This window comes from Pezoporus occidentalis, unplaced genomic scaffold (genome assembly GCF_034315485.1).
Source record: "Pezoporus occidentalis ecotype Australia unplaced genomic scaffold, CSIRO_AGI_Poc_V1 ctg12, whole genome shotgun sequence".
Taxonomy (NCBI): domain Eukaryota; kingdom Metazoa; phylum Chordata; class Aves; order Psittaciformes; family Psittacidae; genus Pezoporus; species Pezoporus occidentalis.
This window is the reverse complement of record NW_026912994.1, coordinates 5,801,545-5,823,920: the sequence shown is the minus strand read 5'-3', so window position 1 is coordinate 5,823,920 and position 22,376 is coordinate 5,801,545. Positions and strand designations below refer to the sequence as shown.

Genomic DNA, 22,376 nt, shown 5'->3' with positions numbered 1-22,376 from the left:
AAGAGAGCCTTAGCAGGTGTTTGGATCTCTATTTACCTTTTTATGCTATAAATAGATTGGCTCAAGTAGAAATGACTCATTGCTTGGCCTTGCTTGGCCCTTCATGTGTATTATAAAATGGCAAGTTAACCACTATAATTGTCATTCTTCAGTATGAATATTAAAACAGATAGCTGGATTCCTCAAAAATCAAGAAATACATTTTTGCCTTTTTTTTGCCACCATACCTGTGACAGTATTATGTCCTTTCCCTGTTTCATACCAACTGATCTCAGTTGGTTCCTCCCTGGGCCCTGACTAGAAAATGTGCTCAGGCCCAGTGTGGCTTCCCAGTCTACCGGGCTTGGCTTGACCAAATGCAGGGTCTTCCCCACTTACCTACTTGTCCAGGTCAGATCTTCACCATCCAAGCTCATTTGATGAAACTGCTTCAAAATAAATTCACTGTATTTACAGGGATTTCAGTCCCAAACAACAAATATAACATTAGATTGCAATTTTAAAGTCAGGATTTATCAAGAAAAAATCCCTTTGAGTCAGTAGCAGTTTTAATTGAGTTAAAGAGTCCAGTCAGATTTAAATTATAGAAGGTAGCAAGGAAAAAAATCCTTTTGCTGCAGCAGTAAAATATAGGGGGGGCTGGAGATCCATTGCTGCTGCTTTAGCAGGAAGCATTCCAGTTATAATGCTGACACATGTCTTTCTGATGAACTTTGCCCCTCCTACTTTCTTGGTGCTGGACTGTACTGTGCCCATCCAAACCCATCACCTTGGAGTGTCTTAGGATGAGGAGAAAGCAGTTTAGCTGGCATGTTAATGGGTTTAACACCTAACATATGTTACATGATTCTAGAAGGCATTATTAGTTGATAATAACCATCATTATTTACTTCATCCTTTGTAGTTCCTAAAACCATTTCTTAAACTATTAACAATTGTTTCTCTTATGTCCTTGAAAATGAATAAACAGTTCCCTTCATGTTTTCTTGGCAATAATGGGGGAAACTTTGGCCTAGATATATTTTTCATCTAAGCTTCCAAAATTCTCATTATTTCTTGATATATTAATCTATTGAGACAGAGCTGGTGAAAGGGAGAATTAAGTAAATTAAGTACAAAGAATTGGTCTTACTGACGTGGTCTGTATGGAAACATTCTAAATGCCTTCCTGCAGTGAATATGTTGCTTCTGACAGTCTTCCTAGCACAGATGAATAGCATTTGTGATGTCATAATTCCCAGGCATGGATGAGTACATTGATTGTGGACACACTGCTTCACCTGTACTCTGCTCTGCCCACCTCTTCATCTCCACTTGTGACTGCTCAGATTCCCAGCACCTGAGAGGCTTTTAACAGCTCCCATTTTTAAAGAGTGATCTTGTCAAGGAATGTTTCCTTTTGTAATCTGCCTTGCTAGAATTTCTTGAGGACAATGTATAGTGTTGAATTAGAGAGTTATTTAAATCCAGATATCCCATGAGCAATGAAAGTTAAGAGTGGCTTTTTAATAGTACTTGCATCATTGCTCATTCAATGTGAATGCATTATGAAAGGATTATAATGTGTTCACAGTTCAATAATGGGTCAAGCTGAACAATGACTTACATAGTTGAAGGAATGTGAAAAAGACTGCCAATTAAGCATAACAATAATTTTTATTATTTATTTTAAGTGGCCTTCCTTACTTAATGCATGCAGTGGTCTGAAATGATGACTTTCTGGTATGGTAAAAACATTCTAGAGGCATAGATTTATAGCAGTTCCTTAAGTGATTGTTAGTGTCAGAATTTGTGAGTAATGTCTATGCCTACAAAAGAGATGTTGTGCTCCCCACTGTCCTACAGTAGTCATGACACCCTCTTAGTTTATAGTCAATACCTTCACCTTCGTGCCCTTTCAGGCCAAGGCATTCCTGATTGTGTGAACAGAAACCTAGTACACTGGAAATCAATTCCAGTTATCTGTATGGCAGGGTAAAATTATAAATTATTATCAGTGGGATAAATGTATTCAGCAGACTTGTACCTGAGTAATTTCTCTCAGGATTAAGTGTGATTCAATTCAGGTTCTTACTCCAGATCTGAATCAGTTACTGGCAAGATTGTCAGACCACAGTCTCATCATAGTTGATGATTTTCTGTGAGCTTTCAGCTGCAAGAATCAAATGATGACACCAGATTCTTGGCTGTCATTTCATTCTGTTTAAAAGACAATAGTATTTGAGCCTCCTACAGAAGAGGTTGCAGATGTGATATAATCACACCCTGAAGACTCGAAAAACTCAAGGCAAATAGAAGGATTTTTTAATTCATTGTCTGGATCTTAGTATTTTACATTGGTCTCAGTTTTAAACTTAGGGTTCTGAAGTGTGCTTTACTTTTCTAGATATAAAAATATAGACACAAAAGAGCACTGTCACCATTTCAATATAATTAAAAACATTAAATCCTCTTGCATAATTAAAAGATGACTTAGCATCTCGTAAATGTCTTTATTTTCCATACAGATTTTCTTTTCTGTTTAGCAGTCATAGTTTTGTTTTACCTGGCTTAAAGTGGCAGGAAACACAGCAGTTTCTGATACAGCTTCAGTGCTGGGGGTTTAATCAACAGTATAGAAATGCCTGGGAATTACTTCTTTCAAGTAAATGTTGAGGTGAGGCTACAAATATATAGCTCATGTAATATCTACATGCAAATAAATACTTGGCTTCATCAGCAGGATTTTATGCTTTTGGGATTAACGTAGGTGTTTAAGAGCAAGTATACATACCTTAATGTATTCTCTGTATTACTGAAGTAAAGATTTGTTGTGTTACTTCTTGTATTGGCAGATAATGTAGTTGCTAAATTAAGAAGAAGCTTCACTGAAATTTGCAGTGTATGGGGCTTTACTGAAATATGAAGGAGTTCTGCAATTGTTTCATAGCTCTTTGGGGCATGAAAAGCATGTTTTACCACCCCGGGGTTTCTCATTTCTCATCTGAGCCCAACAGGACAGCAGCAAAAAGCAGAAGCAGTCCTGTGGTTTCAGGTCATATGCCTTGTGCTTTGTTGGCCCTTTGTAGGTCAGAAGAGCAATAGAAGAGGTATTCAGTGCGGTATTCAGTGCTTCAGTTCCATGTGGAGCCTGCAGGTCTACCTAGACCAGAGAACGGGGATTATGCGCAGGAAATATTTAATGTTGAGAACAGTGAACTGCCATACTCTTTTAACAGGTTCTTACTGAACATATGAACTTGGCAGACATGATCTGAGTGACCAAATTTGGGCTAATTTTCACAGGGATGACATAATGTATATTCTCGACATCAAGGCTAAATGCTGCAAAATTTCAAACCCTTGCTTAAAATTGTGGACTGTATGGAGCATCTCATGTGAGCAGAAATAAAACTCCTTTTCTAACACAGGCAAAGTAACTCCTTTTCCCCCTTCCTCTCATTCTGAACCTTTTGTCTCAAAATTTGTCAAGTAAAGCCTTAGGCAGATAGCTGGTATGGAAAGTTTCACCCTAAACAGCTTGTCTGATAAGGCCATGAGAAACTGAGAGCAAAGTTCTGGACCATTAAGTGTCAGGCAACTTACACAACCTAAATTATTTGTGGTCAGCAGGTCACCTTGGTCACTCCATAGATATCAGTGGGATTACTCAAGTGAGTAATGAGAGAGAATTTACTCTGTCAGTCAGGGACAGTACCAGTGTTTTATTGCAGGCATTACTAACTTCATTTTACTTGATAACCAAAACCTGTGAAATTAAATTCTCCCTGCTTCAATTGAATATTGTGATTAGAAGATTATTTCAGTGTAGGTCACTAATTTTGACAGAGCTTGGCCCTCACTTTGTGGGATTGTTGCTGGGAAGAGGGTAGCAGAAAGCTCATGGAGCTAAAGTCAGCTACTGTTGACTCTCATCAGAAGACCTGACAGAATGTCTCAAAGTTAATCATGAAGCAAACATGACAGTGGTACTGGGATATGCTATATAACCCTGTCATTCATTGTAAACTGACCATGATTCAAAGTTAATGTTACTGAACTTAATAATTTGACTTTAACTGTTAATATTGACATCTCAGAGCAATCACCCCTTAGATAATAAAGACTTGTGGAGAAGGGGATAATCACTTTAGTAATTTCACTTGCTGAAAACTTTTAAAAGTCCTGAAAAGGTCTTGTTCTCTGAGCATGTCTACTGCAAAGTATTTGTCTTACACACTTATACACTACTTATACACTGTCCTAGACAGTGGTTTTGTTTATTTTCTCATATTACGGTCAGATTTAAAAAAATAGCAAAGCATAAAACACTAAAATAACCCAAACTTGCTCTCTGAACATAATATATTCACTGACTGGCCTTGTCACATCCTGGCACTTTCTTTAGGGTTAGAATGAAGCACCCTGTGCCTTGTTCAAAAACTAGAAAATATTTTTCCTTCAATGGGATCAAACTGACAGCTGAGATAAGTACAGAGCAGCATACAAAGTTGAACTTTGAAAATATCTGCCCTTCCTCTCACTGCAGGGCTGTGAAACATCAAACCTTAAGTTTATACCTCTTACAAGTACGAACACTGGTTTTGGTGGGAGCTGAATCAGCGTAGTTTAGGGGAAGTATTACGAGCAGAGAAGTCTCAAGACAAAGGGGTGGAAAAAGCAAATGCTTTTATAAGGGATTAAGGAAATGCTGATGTAAAAAAGAAAAGGAAAGAAGAAAGTGCTCAGTTCCTAAACATTCTGATATTCCTATAAGAGTGGGATTTGCAGGCAGAGAGCAGAGGATATGGGAAAAGTAAACTACCAGAGCTGCACATATAGGTAATGTGTGCAAAGCTTTGCCTGAATGGCAGATTCTTTGGAGAAGGCAGATACTTGCCAGTTTACTGCTATCATTCTGATAACTGGGACTGTAGAGAGGGTTCTGCTGTTATAACAAGTGTTATTCTTCTGTGATGTGAAAGTTCACTCTCAGTGATTAGTAATTACCATGAAGCAGCAAGAAAAGAACAAATCCCCCTCCAGCTCAGGACACAGACTGTGGCTTTGACCAAAATGCAAACATTCATGAGTCATTAACATTGGTGGTTTCTTTGCAGAGTTAAATCTTGACTGTAAAGCTACCAAGGATCTGGGATGGAGGAACCAAGACAGCTGGGGTGGTGCAGGGTGCCCCTCTGTCCTGTCTATTTGTTGTCTAGAAGCAAGGTTTTTTCATGAAGGATTAAGAAGCTGGGAATGAAGAGAGCTGTGGTATCCTGGCAGCACATCCTGCTCTTGAGCAGGGAAGTTTGAAGCACAGCCGGGCTGCTAGTGAATAAAATTCTGCCATCTGTGATGGCAAAAAAATGTGAGACAGAATCAAGGTAATAAGAATTAAATGCTTTTAAATGCAGCTGCATAAACCAAATGTCAGGAAGTCAAACCTACAGCAGAGCAAGGGCAGGCGCACGTAAGAGAAGTGCTTCCCATTATTCTGCCAAGAATTCCTACAGACTACATTTGAGTTAACACTTGTCTATCCATATTTTATCCATCCAAGCCTATTATCCATATTTTTCAGGCCATTCACTGGGATTTTGACTGACTGCTTGGTTTCACTCAAATATTGTCATTGGCTTTTCAGGGCCCTGGCATGTAGTTCGTGTGTTACAGAGATGGGTTTCCAGCCTGTATGCCTTGGTCTCCATATAACAGAGGTTCATTCTGCAGCTAGAAGGCTATTTTATGAGCACCTTTAAATAGGATGTGCCAACTCACATAAAGTACCCTTTTATTAGTCATATTACAGCCCATTTTCCTGATTTCCTGAAGCTGGGGAAGATGAGCTTCTTCCAGTACCAGTACGTGGGCTTGCAGCTTTTACTGCTGTGTACAAAGGCAACAGATTGGGCAGCCCATGATGATTTGCATACTGAGTAAATCTTCATCAAGGCTATACAGGGACGCTTCTATGATTCTTGCCTCACTCAAAAGACACATGCTGTTGCACCTTAAATACATATATGCAACAGAGTCTACACAACTAGTTTCAAATGGTTAGCGTCAATGTAGTGGTTCAAATTGATGAATCCAGTAAGACACTTTGATTAGAGAAAGGTCTCACAGTCTGTTTAATCTTTAGCAAGTTTCAGAATGATTCAGAATTGTCACAAGTGATTAATTTCTGCAATTCCTGGGACATAGTGCACAAAGTTGCAGAAAAAACTCAAAGCGGCAAATCAGGGTAAGTCTCCAATAATATGACCAGTCACTGGAAAAAGCACAGAGGGAAGAATCAGTGCAACTCCCATTTTAGAAGTAATGAAATGTTTAGAACCAGTGAACAACTCAGAGTAAAATGGAATGGTACCTGCATTTATTTAAGTAAATTGCTGAATTTGTACTGTATATATATACTATAGAAAACTCCTCCTACACTGTGTACTGTGTTATGCTGGTGTAAATCTGAGTGAATTTTCTGATGTAGGAAGAACTTCTCCAAGCCTATTATCAGTATGATCAAGTGCAGAACTTGATTTGCTTAGTACAATTACTGCAGTTAGTTACATCCAGATTCATGATTACAAATAACTCATATTAAAATTACATTAGAAGAGGAACATGTTTTTGCAATTCATGATGGTAAGAAGCACAGAACATCTGATTCTTCAGTTACAAGCCAACTTTTTCTCCTCCAGCAAATAGTCCCTGAACTACATTTACATGACCTTGGGCTGGGGATCTGCACACTCCCTCATGTAAGCCCAGCTACCCAAATCGTGTTTCCCTTGAGAGGAGATTATTTTGTGCTATATCAATCTGGTCCATGCAGGTCTTGGAAAAAGCATCAGATGTTTAGGCATTGCAAATCCTTTTGCCATAAGCAAGGTTAATAATTAAAAAACGTCAGCATACAGAAGCACCAGATGCAGCCCAACGAAGGATGAATGTCAAGAAATTGGTGAGGAACAGGGAAAAAGCAAGAAAGAGGTTAGGAAAAGATCAGATGGGTTTTTTTTTACAGAATGTTCCCTTTTTTTCCACTCGTCATTTCTTCCCAATCAGTTTGGTGGTATCCGACAACATTTTTTCTTGCAGCAGGCTGTCTCATTGTCTGTACTTTACGGTGGAAGTCACATATTGTGGCATTTCATATTCCATGTCTGGTCATAACCCATCTTGTCACATTTTATTAGGTATGCTGTCATTGTGTGGCACTTCATTGGTGGCATGTGGTCACACTGCAGCTCATCATTACATACATTGTTTTCTAAGGTTCTGTTGACATTTACACGAGACCTTGAATGTGACTTTGGAAAATGTTGTGAAATATGCTTCCAATTTATAACAACCATCAGCTCTTTCAACTGAAACAGCAATAGATGCATTCTAAGTGCAAATAAACATCAGCTGATGAAGGTTGATTGTGCCAAAAAGTTTTATTTTCTGCACCATGTTGGTGTGGGAAATCAAGGTAGAAAAGGCAATTTCCTAAAGGGTCAGCAGTGAAGCCAGATTCACAGCAGCACTTGAACAGGCACTTAAAGATAGGCATGGGCTGAAGTCCTGCCATAAATTAACCTCAGCTTGGGGCTATGTGACTTACTAATGCATATTACGAAAAAGGTAGGTGTTACTGTTCAGAGTAGGTTGGTGTAAGCCTGGCATAATAGCAGAGGAAGACAGGGTTAATGGACATCTGTCTCTGGAGCAGTTCTGTTTGTGATGATCTTTTATTATTTTTTTTCTCAACCTGACCTTGGTTCTCTGCACACTTATGTTACAACTCACGGAGTGGGAGCAGTGCTACCTAAGTGGGAAAAGAAGGTCCCCATATTTCACTGAATTCTTCTGCATTCTGCTCTGGCCTTCGTCGCTGTGATGGATGTTCACTTTACTGAGTTGGCATGAGCTTCCTTTTAGGACTGGCTCTGCAACACATGATGCTTCTCTGACATAGTAAAGGGGTAGAACATATACCCTGGAAAGTTGCTTGTTTCCATTGACATCCATGTTTTGAACAAGAAGCAAAAATGTTGTACAATGGTAATTCTCATGGATTGAACTGACTGCTTCTTTACTTTTCATTGATTTCATTACTCTGTGTTTTTAAACTGGTTTTGAGGGGATTAAAACTAATTTCTGGCATTTGCAAACACTGGTTTTGAGGGGATTAAAACTAATTTCTGGCATTTGCAAACAGCAGCATATAAACATTGGATGTTCAATAGTTATTCCAAACACGCAGGCATGATTTTCTTAGCAATCTCTTTAGGTTTTAGATTTTGTTTAAAGTGGTCCCTTATTCTAAGTCAGAAGCATTAATTTCTAGGTAACAGGCACAGATGAAGGGTATTGCATCAGATAAAATAGCTGGGGAAAAGAGCTGTATTGTCTCTTGGATGGAGGGAAACTGCCTGTGTTTTACATCCAAGAAAGATATGGAAGTTGTTACAATGCATGAGAGGTGCCAGAAGCTCCCCCAAAAGAAGAGGGGGTGAAGTGGTGTCATTCTTCTTTTCCTCTGGTCTAGTAAATCAGAAAAGAATTTTTTTTCTTGTTTAAAGCCATGGTTACCTTGACAAATAAAACCTCAGTTCTGGAGCTTCCAGGGACCTTCAGTGTGGATGTTTTAAGGCTCAGTATTTGCTTCAGACTTCTGTGTAGCTGACAACTATAACATTTTTGGACGTAGTTTGCATGAGTCAGCTGTGCGGCTAGATCTCTTTGGTGGACTTAAATCAGGTTTTACCACTAATGCCTTAGTATTTCCTTCTCCAGTTAATCATACCAAGGCACAGATCAATTTGAAGGAAGCACAAAAATTATGTTTGTGTTACTTCTTCATTGTTTTCAAGGTTTAGTACATATTAAATAATACAATGCAGACATTATCTCCTTTTCTGGACATGTACATGGCAAGCGTAATAAAAGTCACCACAGCTGGATGTGGAAATACTGCGTTAGTATTTGAAATGTCTGTGTACATCTGCATATGTGCATATGCACAAGTTGTGTGGTGATATGGGGCTTTAATAGTCAGGATTTTTTAAAATCAGTTGAATAGTTGCATAGGAGTTAAACATCCAGCCCTAAGAGGGACTGATTTTCCTGAGCTGTGACAAAAAGGATGTGGTTTCTATTTTATGATTAACAGTTCTTCTGACTCTGGTGTTACAGTGACACGGAGTTCATCTTTTCATTGCTGTGGCATTCACAAGTGGGGCTTAGTAGTGATTTATTTCAGGTGCTGTTAGTTGTACCATATAACCCAGGAGGTTTTTGAATTGGGTTCCTATTGTAAATAGTTCCTGAAAGGTCTTCCTAATCTTATTAATATTGACTGATTTGTATTAGGATTCCCAGGGATTGGTGGAGTATAAAGGATTAAAAAGGATGACCTAGATTCTGATAGATTTTTTTTTATGCAAATCCTTACAATCAGAGGTCATTAATGGAAACAGCTGAAGCTAATGTGAGTTACTATATTTGAGTGCTCTCTAAAATTAATGAGTGTTTTGGTTCCAGGTGAGTACAATACAGTTTGTTTAAGTATTTCAAAACTGCTTTGATTTATACATGTACACAGAAAATTACTTAGGGTCTTAAAGTCAAAATCCTTTTAGCTGCTGAAAGTTGGGTTCTGGAGACACTTTTGAAAATAGGGTTTCCTCTGAAGTCACAATGGGGAGGATCAGAAACTTTCTTCTCTGCCCTTTCTAGCATGATAATTTCAAGAAAACAGCAGACTCCTAATAACGAAGCAAGCTCTCGATTTGATTTTCATTTTTATAAAGGAAATTCTCCGAGCTATTTTGTTATCTTCAGTGGAAAAATGAAGTATGACAAAGGACATTGAGAAATTAAAATACTACTGGCTTTCCTAGCTCAAAACAGAAGGCTGATTTATGCACATGGCCATTTTTCTCTTCTGTGTTTACAATGTGCTCTATTACTTGAAGATCTGATAAGCAGAGAAAGTAATTCTGGCCAAATCAGTCCTGCCTGTTATAATCCAGCTGTCCCTGCTGTTTGAGTGCGTGCAGGGACCAGATCAAAACCAGAAAGATTCCGAGTGTAATTCATACATAAAGGCATTAATTCATTTTCCTTTATGGTGCCTTCCCAAAGTTTAGCATGTAGACCTCAGGCCACATATGAAAAAGCTCTCTATTTAATTCTTTAAATATGTTGTTATTCTTTCATCTATGTCTCAAGCCTGACTACTTAATTATATTTGTTTCTTTTATTAATAGTTGCAGTTTTAGTCATGCCTTTCTCCTGAGAATATGGAAATATATAAATAACCTGAGCAAAGACATTCCACTTGAGGCCAGTAGTAGGATAGACCCTTATGATGATGCTATTTATGAATAAACAGAGGTGTTTACCCAAAATATTCAAAGCTGACTCTAATTGAAAAACCTTCAAATTAAGCATATGTTTTAAAACTTGTTTGTGTAAGTCTGTTAAACAAGAAGTCGGTGGCAGAGGTGGAAGCAGAGCACAGGGAGCTGCGTTCTCCCTGGTCTGATACCATGAGCAGTGCTGGGAATAAGTTCTGATGTTTGTTTATTTCAGTTTAGATCAGGGTGATACCCTTGAAGTCAGCAGCATGTGTGTAGTGTAGCATTCAGTGACCCACCTTAGGTTTGGAATCTTTGAGAAGGTTTGTCAGCTGGTGCTCTAAAATGTCACTCTCCTCCTCTCATTTTACGTGGACATGCAGAATTTGCAGCCTCAAAACAAATGTTTTAAGATGGGGACCCAGTGCACCTCATTTTGAACAGGAGTGTTTTTAACAGCTCTTTTGCCACCCCCACACAGCATCTGTCATCTCCTTCATGTGTACCTCTAGGTCCCTTTCAGACAAGCTGCTCTGCAGCTCCCTGAGACAGCAGGCAGAAGTGCAGCCCTGCTGCCAGCAGCACTGCATCCTTTTAACGTTTCCCAGTGCAACGGGTTGTTTCCCACTCCTGTACTTCTCTGCAACCTCGCAGAGTTTACCAGCAGAATGTGGGTTAATGGGGCAGGCATGGCACAGAAAATAGTCTCTCTGGTGGAGCTGTTAGGATTTGCTGGCACACTGCCAGCTCGGTGCAATTACACACTCACTTTTCAGAGCAACCTTAAAGGGGAAACCGCTGTTTGCTCTAAGCCTTTACTGCCAACGGGAGGCTGCTGGGGCTTGCCTGCCACTGTCCAGGTCTCTGATGAACAGCTGGCTGGAGATTCTCGTCTAAGCACCTACTCAAATGATTTGTTGTTGTCTGGAAATTGGTAGTCAAGACTATTTAAAATTTATGGGATTGATTGGTGATATTGCTGTCTCCTGTGTTTGGATTTTCCCAAAGTTGAAAAGCAGGGTCTGAGGTGTACTTGAGGAGGGGATTAAGTGGCAGAAACGCACAAAAAGCTCAAACCAAAAAAAAAAAAAAAACACCCAAAACAAAACGTCTTCAAACCAAAATGAAAACCCTTCAAAAACAAACCCTAAACCCTCCACAAAACCTTCTGCCTGGGAAAGCATAGCTGAGCAGACACAGCTAGAGTTCAGCCAATGCCATACATACATACCAAAGATTTTTAGGTCTATTCTGCAACAGGCTTCAGCTGCATGTGAAATTAATAGCAGCTGATAGCACGCAGCTCCGGAAAGGGTTAGCTTATCACAGCTGTAGGGCATTGTAATTTGTTACTTGTGTAAAGAGTTAATCAGAATAATATAATTTGTTATTGTTACATAATAAACTGAAATGCAGATTAATTTGGGGGAAAAAATTGATACCAAATTTATTTTACTTTGCTGCTTAAGATGGAATTGCATCAACCAGAATTAATAACCAATGTATCTTTTTTGGTTTTAGAAATTTTAAGTCAGTTTTCGTGTGAAACATGCAGCCCCAGTTAATGCTTACTGATGAGGAATTAGAGAGCAAAAGGGTTAAATCTCAATCCTCTCTGATTTATATTTCCCTCCCCTCCTTCCCAGCTGTGGACATGGATGGAAGATCTGCAAAAGGAGCTCTTAGAGGATGTCTGTGCTGACTCTGTGGATGCGGTTCAGGAGCTTATCAAGCAGTTTCAGCAGCAACAAACAGCTACCTTGGATGCTACACTCAATGTTATTAAAGAAGGGGAAGATCTAATCCAACAGCTCAGGTAAGCATCCACCTGGAGGACAGGTGTTAAGAAATGTGATGTGTACTGTGGTTTAGGCATGAATAAATAGGCAACTGTGAGTTAGGATTAATTGGGAGAGTTATCAGTCCTTTGCTTATTTATGATTCTTCAAATTCTTTGAGTATTTTATTGAAATTGCAGGGAGTGATTTGTGTGGAGTGATTAGACTAGTCTGTGGATCAGCACTAGTTCCTGTTTGACAGAGAGATTATTTATAAGCACAGTGAAGTGAATTGAAACAAATGTATTTCAGGTGAATTTTTTTGTTGGTGTTTACAGAAGACTGTTAAATGGTTGTAGCTGAGGCCTTGTGATTTATATGGTTACTCCTGATGTAGGAGAAATGTATTCCTCTTAATAAAATATACATGTGTTTAACAATCTTCACTCTTTCATTTTGCATGCAGCACGCTTCTATTTATCTTTGTCCATGTGGGGTTTATTCATAGTATCAAAGAGGGTCCTATATTGCCAGTTCTACTCACATTACAAATTAAAAAGCTCATTCTACCCAATTTAAAATACTTGAAGAGACTGGCTGTGCAAAGTTGGGGGGTGTTTTTTTTTTTCTTTCTCAATCTGTAAGCATAGTAAGCTAATGTTTGCAGAGTAAGCTTACACAAAACTTGTAGTTGTGAGATCTCTCTTGTTTGTTCTTATTTTTCTGTGGTTTTCTGTGGCTTTAGCTTTGACAGCAGTGGAGTTTTCCTGCCTTTTAGTGATGTTACTGAGCTCAAAACCAAGTCCAATACATCTTTAGATGTTTGTGTCATTACAGATTCCCCTTACCTACGCGTACATAGTGTATATGTTCTGCATACATATGTAACATGTAAATCTGCCAGGTGTTATGTGCTTTAATAGAGATTGTACCAGACAGTTCTGTTGTCTTCCTCACCCTAAGATTTCCTAATCTGATGCCTTCAGTTGTCACATGCAGAAAACCATGAGCTATGGTAGGGAAAGCCTAAGGTGCTATAGAGCACAGCTGGAACTAGATTATCTTTAAGGTCCCTTCCAACCCTAACTAGTCTATGATTCTATGAAGGGCCATGGTGGAGCTCTGCCCTTAAAGGCCCTCCTGGAGTCCCTGAGGCTCCTACTACAGCCATGTGCTGAGTTTTTCTCTATACTTTTTCCTGTCACCCTGGATGCAGAGTCTTCTCACTTACTTGGGGGCAGGGAGAGAAAAAAAAAGGGGGGGATTAGAAAGGGCTTCCCTAGGTTCTGATTGTCACTGAGCCCTAGGCCCTAAGCAGCCGCTGAAGGGAGCCTGTGTAAATTCCTAGTTTTGCTGTATGTGGCTTGCCTGTATCACAGAGGGGGAGAGCAACAGACTTGAGCTGTGGTATTGCTTGCTGAGGTCAGAGTTGGAAAGGCAGGATTAGGAGCTATGCTTCATCCATCCATTCATTCGTCTTTGCTGATGAGATAAGTAGGAAGGAAACCTTCTGTGTTTGGGAAGTGAGCTGGCAGAAGGACTGGGGTTTAGATAAGAAAAGTATGTATGACAGATCAGTCAGAGGTCTGCATGGTCTTTTCCCTTTATGCAGAAAAACTTTTTGCGAAGTTTAGGGCATTTCTATGAGATAACAAAAATGGCAGTGAAATTCTGGACTAACAATTTCTTTGTTGTTCATCCTTCCTATTGGCATAACAACATTTCAGTGTGAACGCCCATGGAGAAGAGCCTAAAAGGGATTCTGTATAAGCCCCTTAGGTGGAGCGTGGGGTGGTTTGTGGAGCTGCAGAGTGTCTGTATTGAAGGAATCCTGATGCTGGCTGTGGGATTGGCCTAAAGGTTTTTTGCCTGCACCCGAGTCACTTGGAAAGCATCACACAGAGTTAGAGAGTGGCCAGGGCAATATTAGGAGCATCAGTATGAATAGCAGTTCTTGGAGAAAGGCTGGTGTAGTGCCTGCAAGATCATGAAGAAGAAGAGGTGAACTGGGAAAGAGCTTGGGGGACTTCACCTTTTTTTAATGTACACTTAGTCAATTCTTAGTTTCAGTCTTTGAAAAGAAAGGGTGGTCTCAGGTTTGAGACCTTTTTTGGAGTTTTTTTAGAACAGTTTCGGAACTTTACTGAAATGTCAAGACAGATTTTGTGGAAGCTGTTTAACAAAGAAATGTTGCGTTTGGGGTCTGGCTTGCATTCTGGAAAGTGAGCAAGATGAATCAGGGTAAACATATTTGTGCAAAGTGATCCCCTGCTTCTGATAAAGCTAAAATCAAACACAGAGAGAAGAGTCATCTGAAGGACAGAAGCCCTGAACACACGCAAAGATTTGTAGAGCTGAACTGTCAAGACAATCTCTTATTCAAGTGTTGGTTTTGACCACTCTTAAGTGCAAAGCCTGTAATGTGATTCTGGACTCTCAAAAAATGAAGCAAAACTGTGTAAGCAAACCATAAAACACCTTTGTGTGTGCCCACTCCAACAGGTTTTGTGGCTGCTGGCAAAAGTAAAGAACACACAGATAAAGTAAAGGAGGAAAAATAAGAACTGCTGCAATCTTTCCTTAACACAACATTGCATTTCACGGTGTAGATCACTTTGTACCTGCCATGAAGAACAGCTGAAGACTGCAAACACTGCAACAATGAAGAAAATGAAATACAACTGCTCTTATCAAGTGTATCATAGCACACATTAAAACAAATGAAACGAATGGGGCTTTGAAATATTTTGTGTTTCTTTATCTTTGAGAGAAGAGATATTGGTTTAGGGAAGATCATCTGTGTAATAGCACTTTGTGTCTCCTCCAGATCACTTAGGAGAAGCTCAGCTCCCTGAAGTAGTTAAATGTAATACCTGGGACTGCTTTTCATAGAAGGTCTTCAAGGCCTTCAGTGACTCTTCATCAGGAGACCATACCTGCCAGGAATAAAACAGGCCTGGCTAACCACACTTTACATGTCACAGTTAGCATTGGAAACACTTTCTTCACTCTTCCTTACCAGTGTTTTACTGAGGTGATCATAGTTCTCTGCAGTCAACTTGAAGCAAATTTTTTGAACTTCATTTCTGGGAGTGCTACTGGGGAAATCTTTCTGCACATCTGTAAAAGGCAAAACAATGACTTGCTCTAGTGAGGTGTGAAAGAACAGGGATGTTATGGGCAAAAAAAAGTACAGTGAAGAGTTATGTATCTTGCCTTCTTTACAGTAGCTCAGTATATGAGCTGTTGGTAATGAGTATGTTTCACCAAGCTTTCTCCCAATTAGTTCATTGAAAGTGGTTTCAGGAGCACTGTGTTACTTCGGACCAAACTCAACAGAGGTGCACTAAGACCAATTTTATGTTTCCCAAAGTTTATTTTGTATTTGTTTTGCCAATAATTTCTCTGCATTTTATAACTCTAATCCATAACCAGAGGCATAAAAGGCTAATAAGGATCTTTTATGAATTCTTTCCCAGAATTTCTCATCACCAGACAGAGCAAGAAATCTTGTGGAAAAAAAAAACAAACTCAGAAGTGTCTTGTTCTGGAAGAGGATCTTTCTCAAGCCAGACTATGTAGGGATTGTCAAAGCCTTATGTGAGGAGACTGTGGAAAAAATACCAGATTATTACACTTGAATTCTTGTATTGCATCAGCCACTGAAATACACGTGTGGCTTGATTTGAAGAGTGAAATGTTTAATGAAAAAGTATTTCTAAACACAAGTGTGTCTCTAGATCTCATGAGAGATTATTCAACACCAATCTTGAATAATTCATTGCATCATTTAGATAATATATGAATAGTAATAATCCTGCATTTGAATGAGGACATATTTCATGTCATAGAATCATAGAATAGTTATGGTTGGAGAGGACCTTAAGATCATCTAGTTCCAATGCCCCTGCTAGGGGCAGGGACACCTCCCACTAAACCATGTCACCCAAGGCTGTCCAACCCAGCCTTGAACACTGCCAGGGATGGAGCATTCACAACCTCCCTGGGCAACCCATTCCAGTGCCTCAACACCCTCACAGTAAAGAACTTCTTCCTTATATCCAATCTAAACTTCCCCTGTTTAAGTTTGAACCCGTTACCCCTTGTCCTGTCACTACAGTCCCTAATGAAGAGTCCCTCCCTAGCATCCCTATATCCCCCCCTTCAGATACCAGAAGGCTGCTATGAGGTCTCCATGCAGCCCTTCTCTTCTCCAGGCTGAACAGCCCCAACTTTCTCAGCCTGTCTTCATACAGGAGGTGCTCCAGTCCCCTGATCATCCTCGTGGCCCTCCTCTGGACTTATTCCAACAGTTCCATGTCCTTTTTATGTTGAGAACACCAGAACTGCACACAGTCCTCCAAGTGAGGTCTCACGAGAGCAGAGTAGAGGGGCAGGATCACCTCCTTGGACCTGCTGGTCACGCTCCTTTTGATGCAGCCCAGGATACGGTTGGCTTTATGGGCTGCAAGCGCACACTGAAGCTGGCTCATGTTCATTTTCTCATCAACCAACACCCCCAAGTCCTTTTTCGCAGGGCTGCTCTGAGTCTCTTCCCTGCCCAACCTGTAGCTGTGCCTGGGATTGCTCCGACCCAGGTGGAGGACCTTGCACTTGGCATGGTTAAACTTCATAAGGTTGGCATCAGCCCACCTCACAAGTGTGTCAAGGTCCCTCTGGATGGCATTCCTTCCCTCCAGCCTATCAACCGAACCACACAGCTTGGTGTCATCGGCAGACTTGCTGAGGGCACACTCAATCCCACTGTCCACGTCACTGACAGATGTTAAACAAGACCAGTCCCAACACCGATCCCTGAGGGACACCACTCATTACTGGTCTCCAGCCAGACATTGAGCCATTGACCACAACTCTTTGTGTGCGGCCATCCAGCCAGTTCTTCATCTACCGAGTGGTCCATCCATCAGATTGATGTCTCTCCAATTTAGAGACAAGGATGTCATGTGGGACAGTGTGGAATGCTTTGCACAAGTCCAGGTAGATGACATCAACTGCTCTACCCCTGTCCATCAGTTCCATTGCCCCATCATAGAAGGCCACCAAATTGGTCAGGCAGGATTTCCCCTTAGTGAAGCCATGCTGGCTGTCACCAAGCACCTTGTTGTTTTTCATGTGCCTTAGCATGCCTTCCAGGAGAATCTGCTCCAAGATTTTGCCAGGCACAGAGGTGAGACTGACTGGTCTGTAGTTCCCCGGGTCATCCATTTTCCCCTTCTTGAAAATGGGGGTTATATTTCCCTTTTTCCAGGCATTGGGAACTTCATCTGACTGCCAAGATTTTTCAGATATGATGGACAGTGGCTTAGCAATGTCATTTGCCAGCAAATGTCCTTTTAAGAAGACAGGTGCTGACTGAAGGAAACAGAACTTGATTTAATGTGGCCTCAGATTAAACTGCAGTCTCATTATCTCACCTTATTATCTACATTCATCCTTCCTCTGTACAGATCCAGTGTCGAGGCAGAGACAGAACTTGTGGTCACCAAGAAGGTGAAAACACAATACTGACAGAGTGGGGCAGAAACAACACCACCTGAGAGAGTAATATTGATGTAATATTCCGTAATAAGCAAGGGAAGTTGCTAGTACTTGCTTTCAGAATAATGTTGGACCATCTGAAATTCAGTGTATCAAACATAAAGCATTTGAGGAAAAAGAGGGGTCCAAAGAGCAAACTACTATGTGGTTAATAGTATTCTGTACTTTTAATTTTATTCTTAGGCTTCAGCTGTTCAGGCAAATGCTTGTTCTGTTCCTTCAAGACACATAATGAAAATGGAATAATAGATGTGTTTTGTTGCCTTAGAAGCAAAAAGGTGTGTTTTAAACTATCCAAAATGACTCTGTATGTCAGTGCCTAGTTTCAGTTTAAGGCATTTGCAGAAGGTTATACTTTTTTCTCAATTATGCTCACTGACAGTGTTCAATTAACATTTAAGTTGACAGTACGTTGTTTTGATATGACCATACGTGACGATAATTTGCAAAGAGCAAAGCACGAGCATTTCAGTCAAGTTCTGTAGAAAATAAGAATGCTTTGCCAGATGTTTATGGAGAGAAAATTCAACCCAGGAAAGGGAAATAAAAACATAAAAATTTGGAACATCGTAGCATTTTTCTACAGTGGGGTGACTCTGTGAGCACCTGCATGCAGCAGCCCAGGTTAGCTGGCCAGAAGAATGGCTCCCAGCCACATTTGTGCCCTGTGGGACAGCGCAGTGACCTGGTAGCATTACCTGACATTTCACTTGTCTTTCAATATTGTCAGTTGTTCACAGAACACGTGGGAGTTTGTTGATGTGCCAGTAGTCCAGTATGTACTTTTGGATTTGTATTTCAACCCCCTACCTTCTCCAACACAGAACTGGAGGCTGGCATGATGATGTTAAGACCTGCTGGTTTACTCACTTCATCCTCTTATCCTATCAGTGCACAGCTCTTTCCAAAGTATATTTCACAGGGTTTTCAGTTGGTGTGGTTTAAGTATGTCAAATAATGCAGCTGCTGTCACACACCTTTGAGAAGGACAGACAGGAAAACCATTGCATCTAAATCTTGTTTTAGCTGAAGTACCAATGCCAAGATTACATAACAGTTTCAGAAACTGCTTTCTGCTGCCCCTATATGGAAGGTGTATATGGATCAGTATTTGACCTGTCACAGTCATGTCTCATTTCACTTACCCTAGTGAAAAGACAAGTCAGACTGTCTTACAGTGATTGAAAGGTGTTTTTCTTCAGTGGAATTTTTTGTGCTATATGTTGCATCTATTGCTGTACTAAGTAATCAAGAGGAAATCAATGCATCCCTACCCCTTGGTCTAAAATGATAGTAATTCTGACTTCCATTAGCCTGTCAGTAATAAAGCAAATGCACAAAATTAACTTGTAAAGGTTCACATGGCTAAATAGCATCTCTGAGCTTGTTGAGTGTAGGCTGTAGCAGGTCACTCTGTAGGATTAAAGGAGATTGCCAGCCAGTCTCCTCAAAAGAGCCATTGAGATTGATGTGTCGTTCTCCTCCTCTGCCCCTTCCAAGTGTGTAAAGTCTTAGAGTCACAGCACAAGAAAGGATGATCTCCTTGTTCAAACTTTGTGGAGAGCTCAGGAGCTGCAAGATTTCAGCGAGTAGAAGAGTGTTGCACACACCTTCCGTCAACCCTTTGTGCTTGGGTTTGCTTCTCAGCAGCATGCAGAATCACAAACGTGTAGTTCTTGCTCTTTTGCCTGCCCTAAAGCTCAGCTTTAACCATGCTCTCTGCCTTGCTACAGGGACTCTGCTGTTTCCAACAATAAGACTCCACATAATAGCTCCATCAGCCACATTGAATCTGTCCTTCAGCAGCTCGACGAGGCCCAGGTACAGATGGAAGAGCTCTTCCACGAGAGGAAGATTAAGCTAGACATTTTCCTTCAGCTCCGGATTTTTGAACAGTATACCATTGAGGTAAGAGCTGGATGCATGATCTGAGAAAGTTAGACCTTTGGAGAAGGAGTATGTGTAAACATACTCCATTAGGACACATCTGGAGCTGTTAGGTTGTGCTCAGCTGTCCAGTGAGGAAGAGAGTTACAACCAGTTTTAAATTTGCCATGTTAAAGATAAAAATATGCTTTAGAAGCTAAAAATATGCTAAAAATACTGCTAGAATGCACTGAAATAGACCTGTGTCTGCTTAGCTGGCTGTACTGAGAATCTGCCTATTTTGCAGAGAAGCTTTATAAGATGCTCCTGTTATAACTCTTTATTGATAGTAGTCACTCAGGGATTTGAAAGTTCTGTGTCATTTATTAGTGAGATTTGTCTCTTCAGAAACAAACATAGAAGCATGAAAACAAATACATGCTTGGTTTTAAACTATTGAGTGAAAAAAATTTGTTATGCATGAAAGTAAAGTATATTTAAAATATGGGCTTTTTAAGCATCAGAGTGGATTTATTTAGAAGGGAAAGGAAAAAATAAACAAGGGAAAGTTAAAGTATATTTTTATGTCCTCATGCAAAGTCAGTTCTGTTTTGTACTTCTGTTTTGAAATCAAAAGCACTGGATGGAAAAATCATCAAAACATTATTAATTGAGGTATTATTCTACAAAGAAATTTTAAAGAGACTCCAGCCAGTCTCATTAAATACTTGCTGTAATTCTGATAGCACTTGATGCAAAAAGAACAGCGTGTAACTTGTGCACAATATCCATGAAAGCCATGTGTCCCTTCTTATGTGCCTTCTGGGGTGTGTTCCTCCTACTGCATCCCATTGGTGCTTTTTCAGTTCATGGAGCACCCTCAAGTGTTTTATGATGATATATTCCTGAAGGTATTGTTTGTAAATCAATACAATATTGTTTGTATTGTAGGTAATCTCAAGGTGAGTAGTGGTAATTAATGGGAGCATTAGAATGCTGTGTTATATTTTGTGTTTATTTTAAGACATGGCATGATGAATTGTAGTGGAATAAAAGGCTGGAAACAGAGGTTTTTAGGTGTCTTGATCTATAACTGGATACAGAAATAGAAATCAGTGAGGAGTATCTGATCTTTCCTGTTGTGACTGCATAGCTGGGTATTGTACTATAGTCTGTCCTACAGTGCTTGATATTTATGTAAATTAGAGTAGTTTCATTTTCCAGTTATATACAGCCTCCTTGATATTGGAAGACAGTATTTTTTGTGAGTGTAGGTATAAATGTATGTATATATTTCATGTCAGATAACATACTTTGCCCTAAGAATGCTACCTTCAAAATTCAGAAGCCTGCAGTAGCTGTGGTATCTCCTGTATTTAAAAAGAAGATACTTCGATGCATATACTTTTACATACCTATAAATGGCACCTGTGTTTTCAAAAAAGAAGGAAAAAACCACAACACCCAACACCCACCCCCCAGTCTTTGCTTCTGGAGCACCCAGGCATGTCTGTGGGCAGAATATGGTGAACCCATGTGAGTCATTCATCAAGATCGCATCCTGTTCCTAAGTCTGAACCTAGAATTATGACGATTTAAGTACAGATCTGAAGGAAAAAACAAAACAAACAAACCAACCAATACTGTTTTCAAATTCTTTTTCTTTCTACATCGTCTTTCAATCAAAGATCTCAAAGGCTGTTACCACCATGGATTGCTTTACTGATGTGGCAACCAAGGCATCACAACATAATGTGACTTACGCAGTCCCCTCCGTATGTGGTGCCAGAGATGGGAATACTATGTGGTTCCCTCCGTTTTGTTTCAGCATGAATCCTCCTGTGTATTCACAGATGCATTTGGAGTGGCTGTGATACATTAAGATATTTAAAATTGGAAATGTGCTTCAGAGTTTTCTAAAATCAGATTAGCTAGAAGGGATTTTAAAGAAAATCACTACTTAGTTGTCACTGTAGATTTGCTATTTTTTATCATAAGAACTTCTGAATTCCCTTTGCAAGATTAATATTAAAAGGAAATCTGAGAACATGTTTCACAGGGAGTCTGTGGGCAGATGATTTTATTTAGAAAGCTTCTTGTTGAAAAACATTTTTATTTAAAGTAATTATGATATTTAATTTATAACTAAACACAATGAAAAATATATCCAGGTCATTGTCTTAAATTGTCTGTTTAGTGCTTAAACAAGAAAAAACAGTTTTATGGTTAATAAAAAGAAAAGCAGGTTGAAATAAATATTAAATGACACATGTATACTATGCATTTCAAACAACAGCTGAATTAGCTCAAATTGACACAATAATGATCTTAAGAAAGTAGATTGCAGTCAGTTGCTTCAGCTGTATAATAAATATTCCAAGTCAGTAGGAAACTATTATCAGAATTAGCAGAATTACCTCATGCCATGTTGAAAAGCAAGATTTTTTTTATCACTATGAAGCATTTGGTGTTTCTGAAGGTTGACTATTCCAACCTTTTAAGGGAAAAAGACAATGAGATGTAAACCACAAAATTAAGTTGATTTTGGGTTGGTTTTTTTTTTTTCTACCAAAGGCAAGTAGCTTCAGCTATGACTGGAAATGTTTTAGGTTTTAATTTGCCATAATATCCTAGATCCTGCATAGATTAAGAATAGTGAAATAATGTGTTTCGGTGTGATTGTCAAATGAATTTCTCCTTTTCTATGCTAGATAAGCCCCCTTCCATCTGTCCAAAGTGCAGTGCCATATTGAACACATCCCTAATGAAACCACTCTACCTGCTGTAGCCATGTTAATCTCTCTCCTTCCCACACTCACACAAACCATCTGTAAAAAGTGGGCCC

At 39.7% G+C, this 22,376-nt stretch overlaps 1 protein-coding gene across 15 annotated transcripts in view; it reads left to right on the top strand.

Moving 5' to 3' along the window:
• KALRN (kalirin RhoGEF kinase) overlaps positions 1–22,376 on the top strand; it is a 520,424-nt gene that overhangs the window by 303,342 nt on the left and 194,706 nt on the right. For all 15 annotated transcript variants that reach the window (XM_062607041.1, XM_062607047.1, XM_062607043.1 and 12 more), the window contains 2 exons: positions 11,975–12,144; positions 19,399–19,573. In XM_062607041.1, the coding sequence (XP_062463025.1) occupies positions 11,975–12,144; positions 19,399–19,573 (345 nt within the window). The remainder of the gene's footprint in view (positions 1–11,974; positions 12,145–19,398; positions 19,574–22,376) is intronic.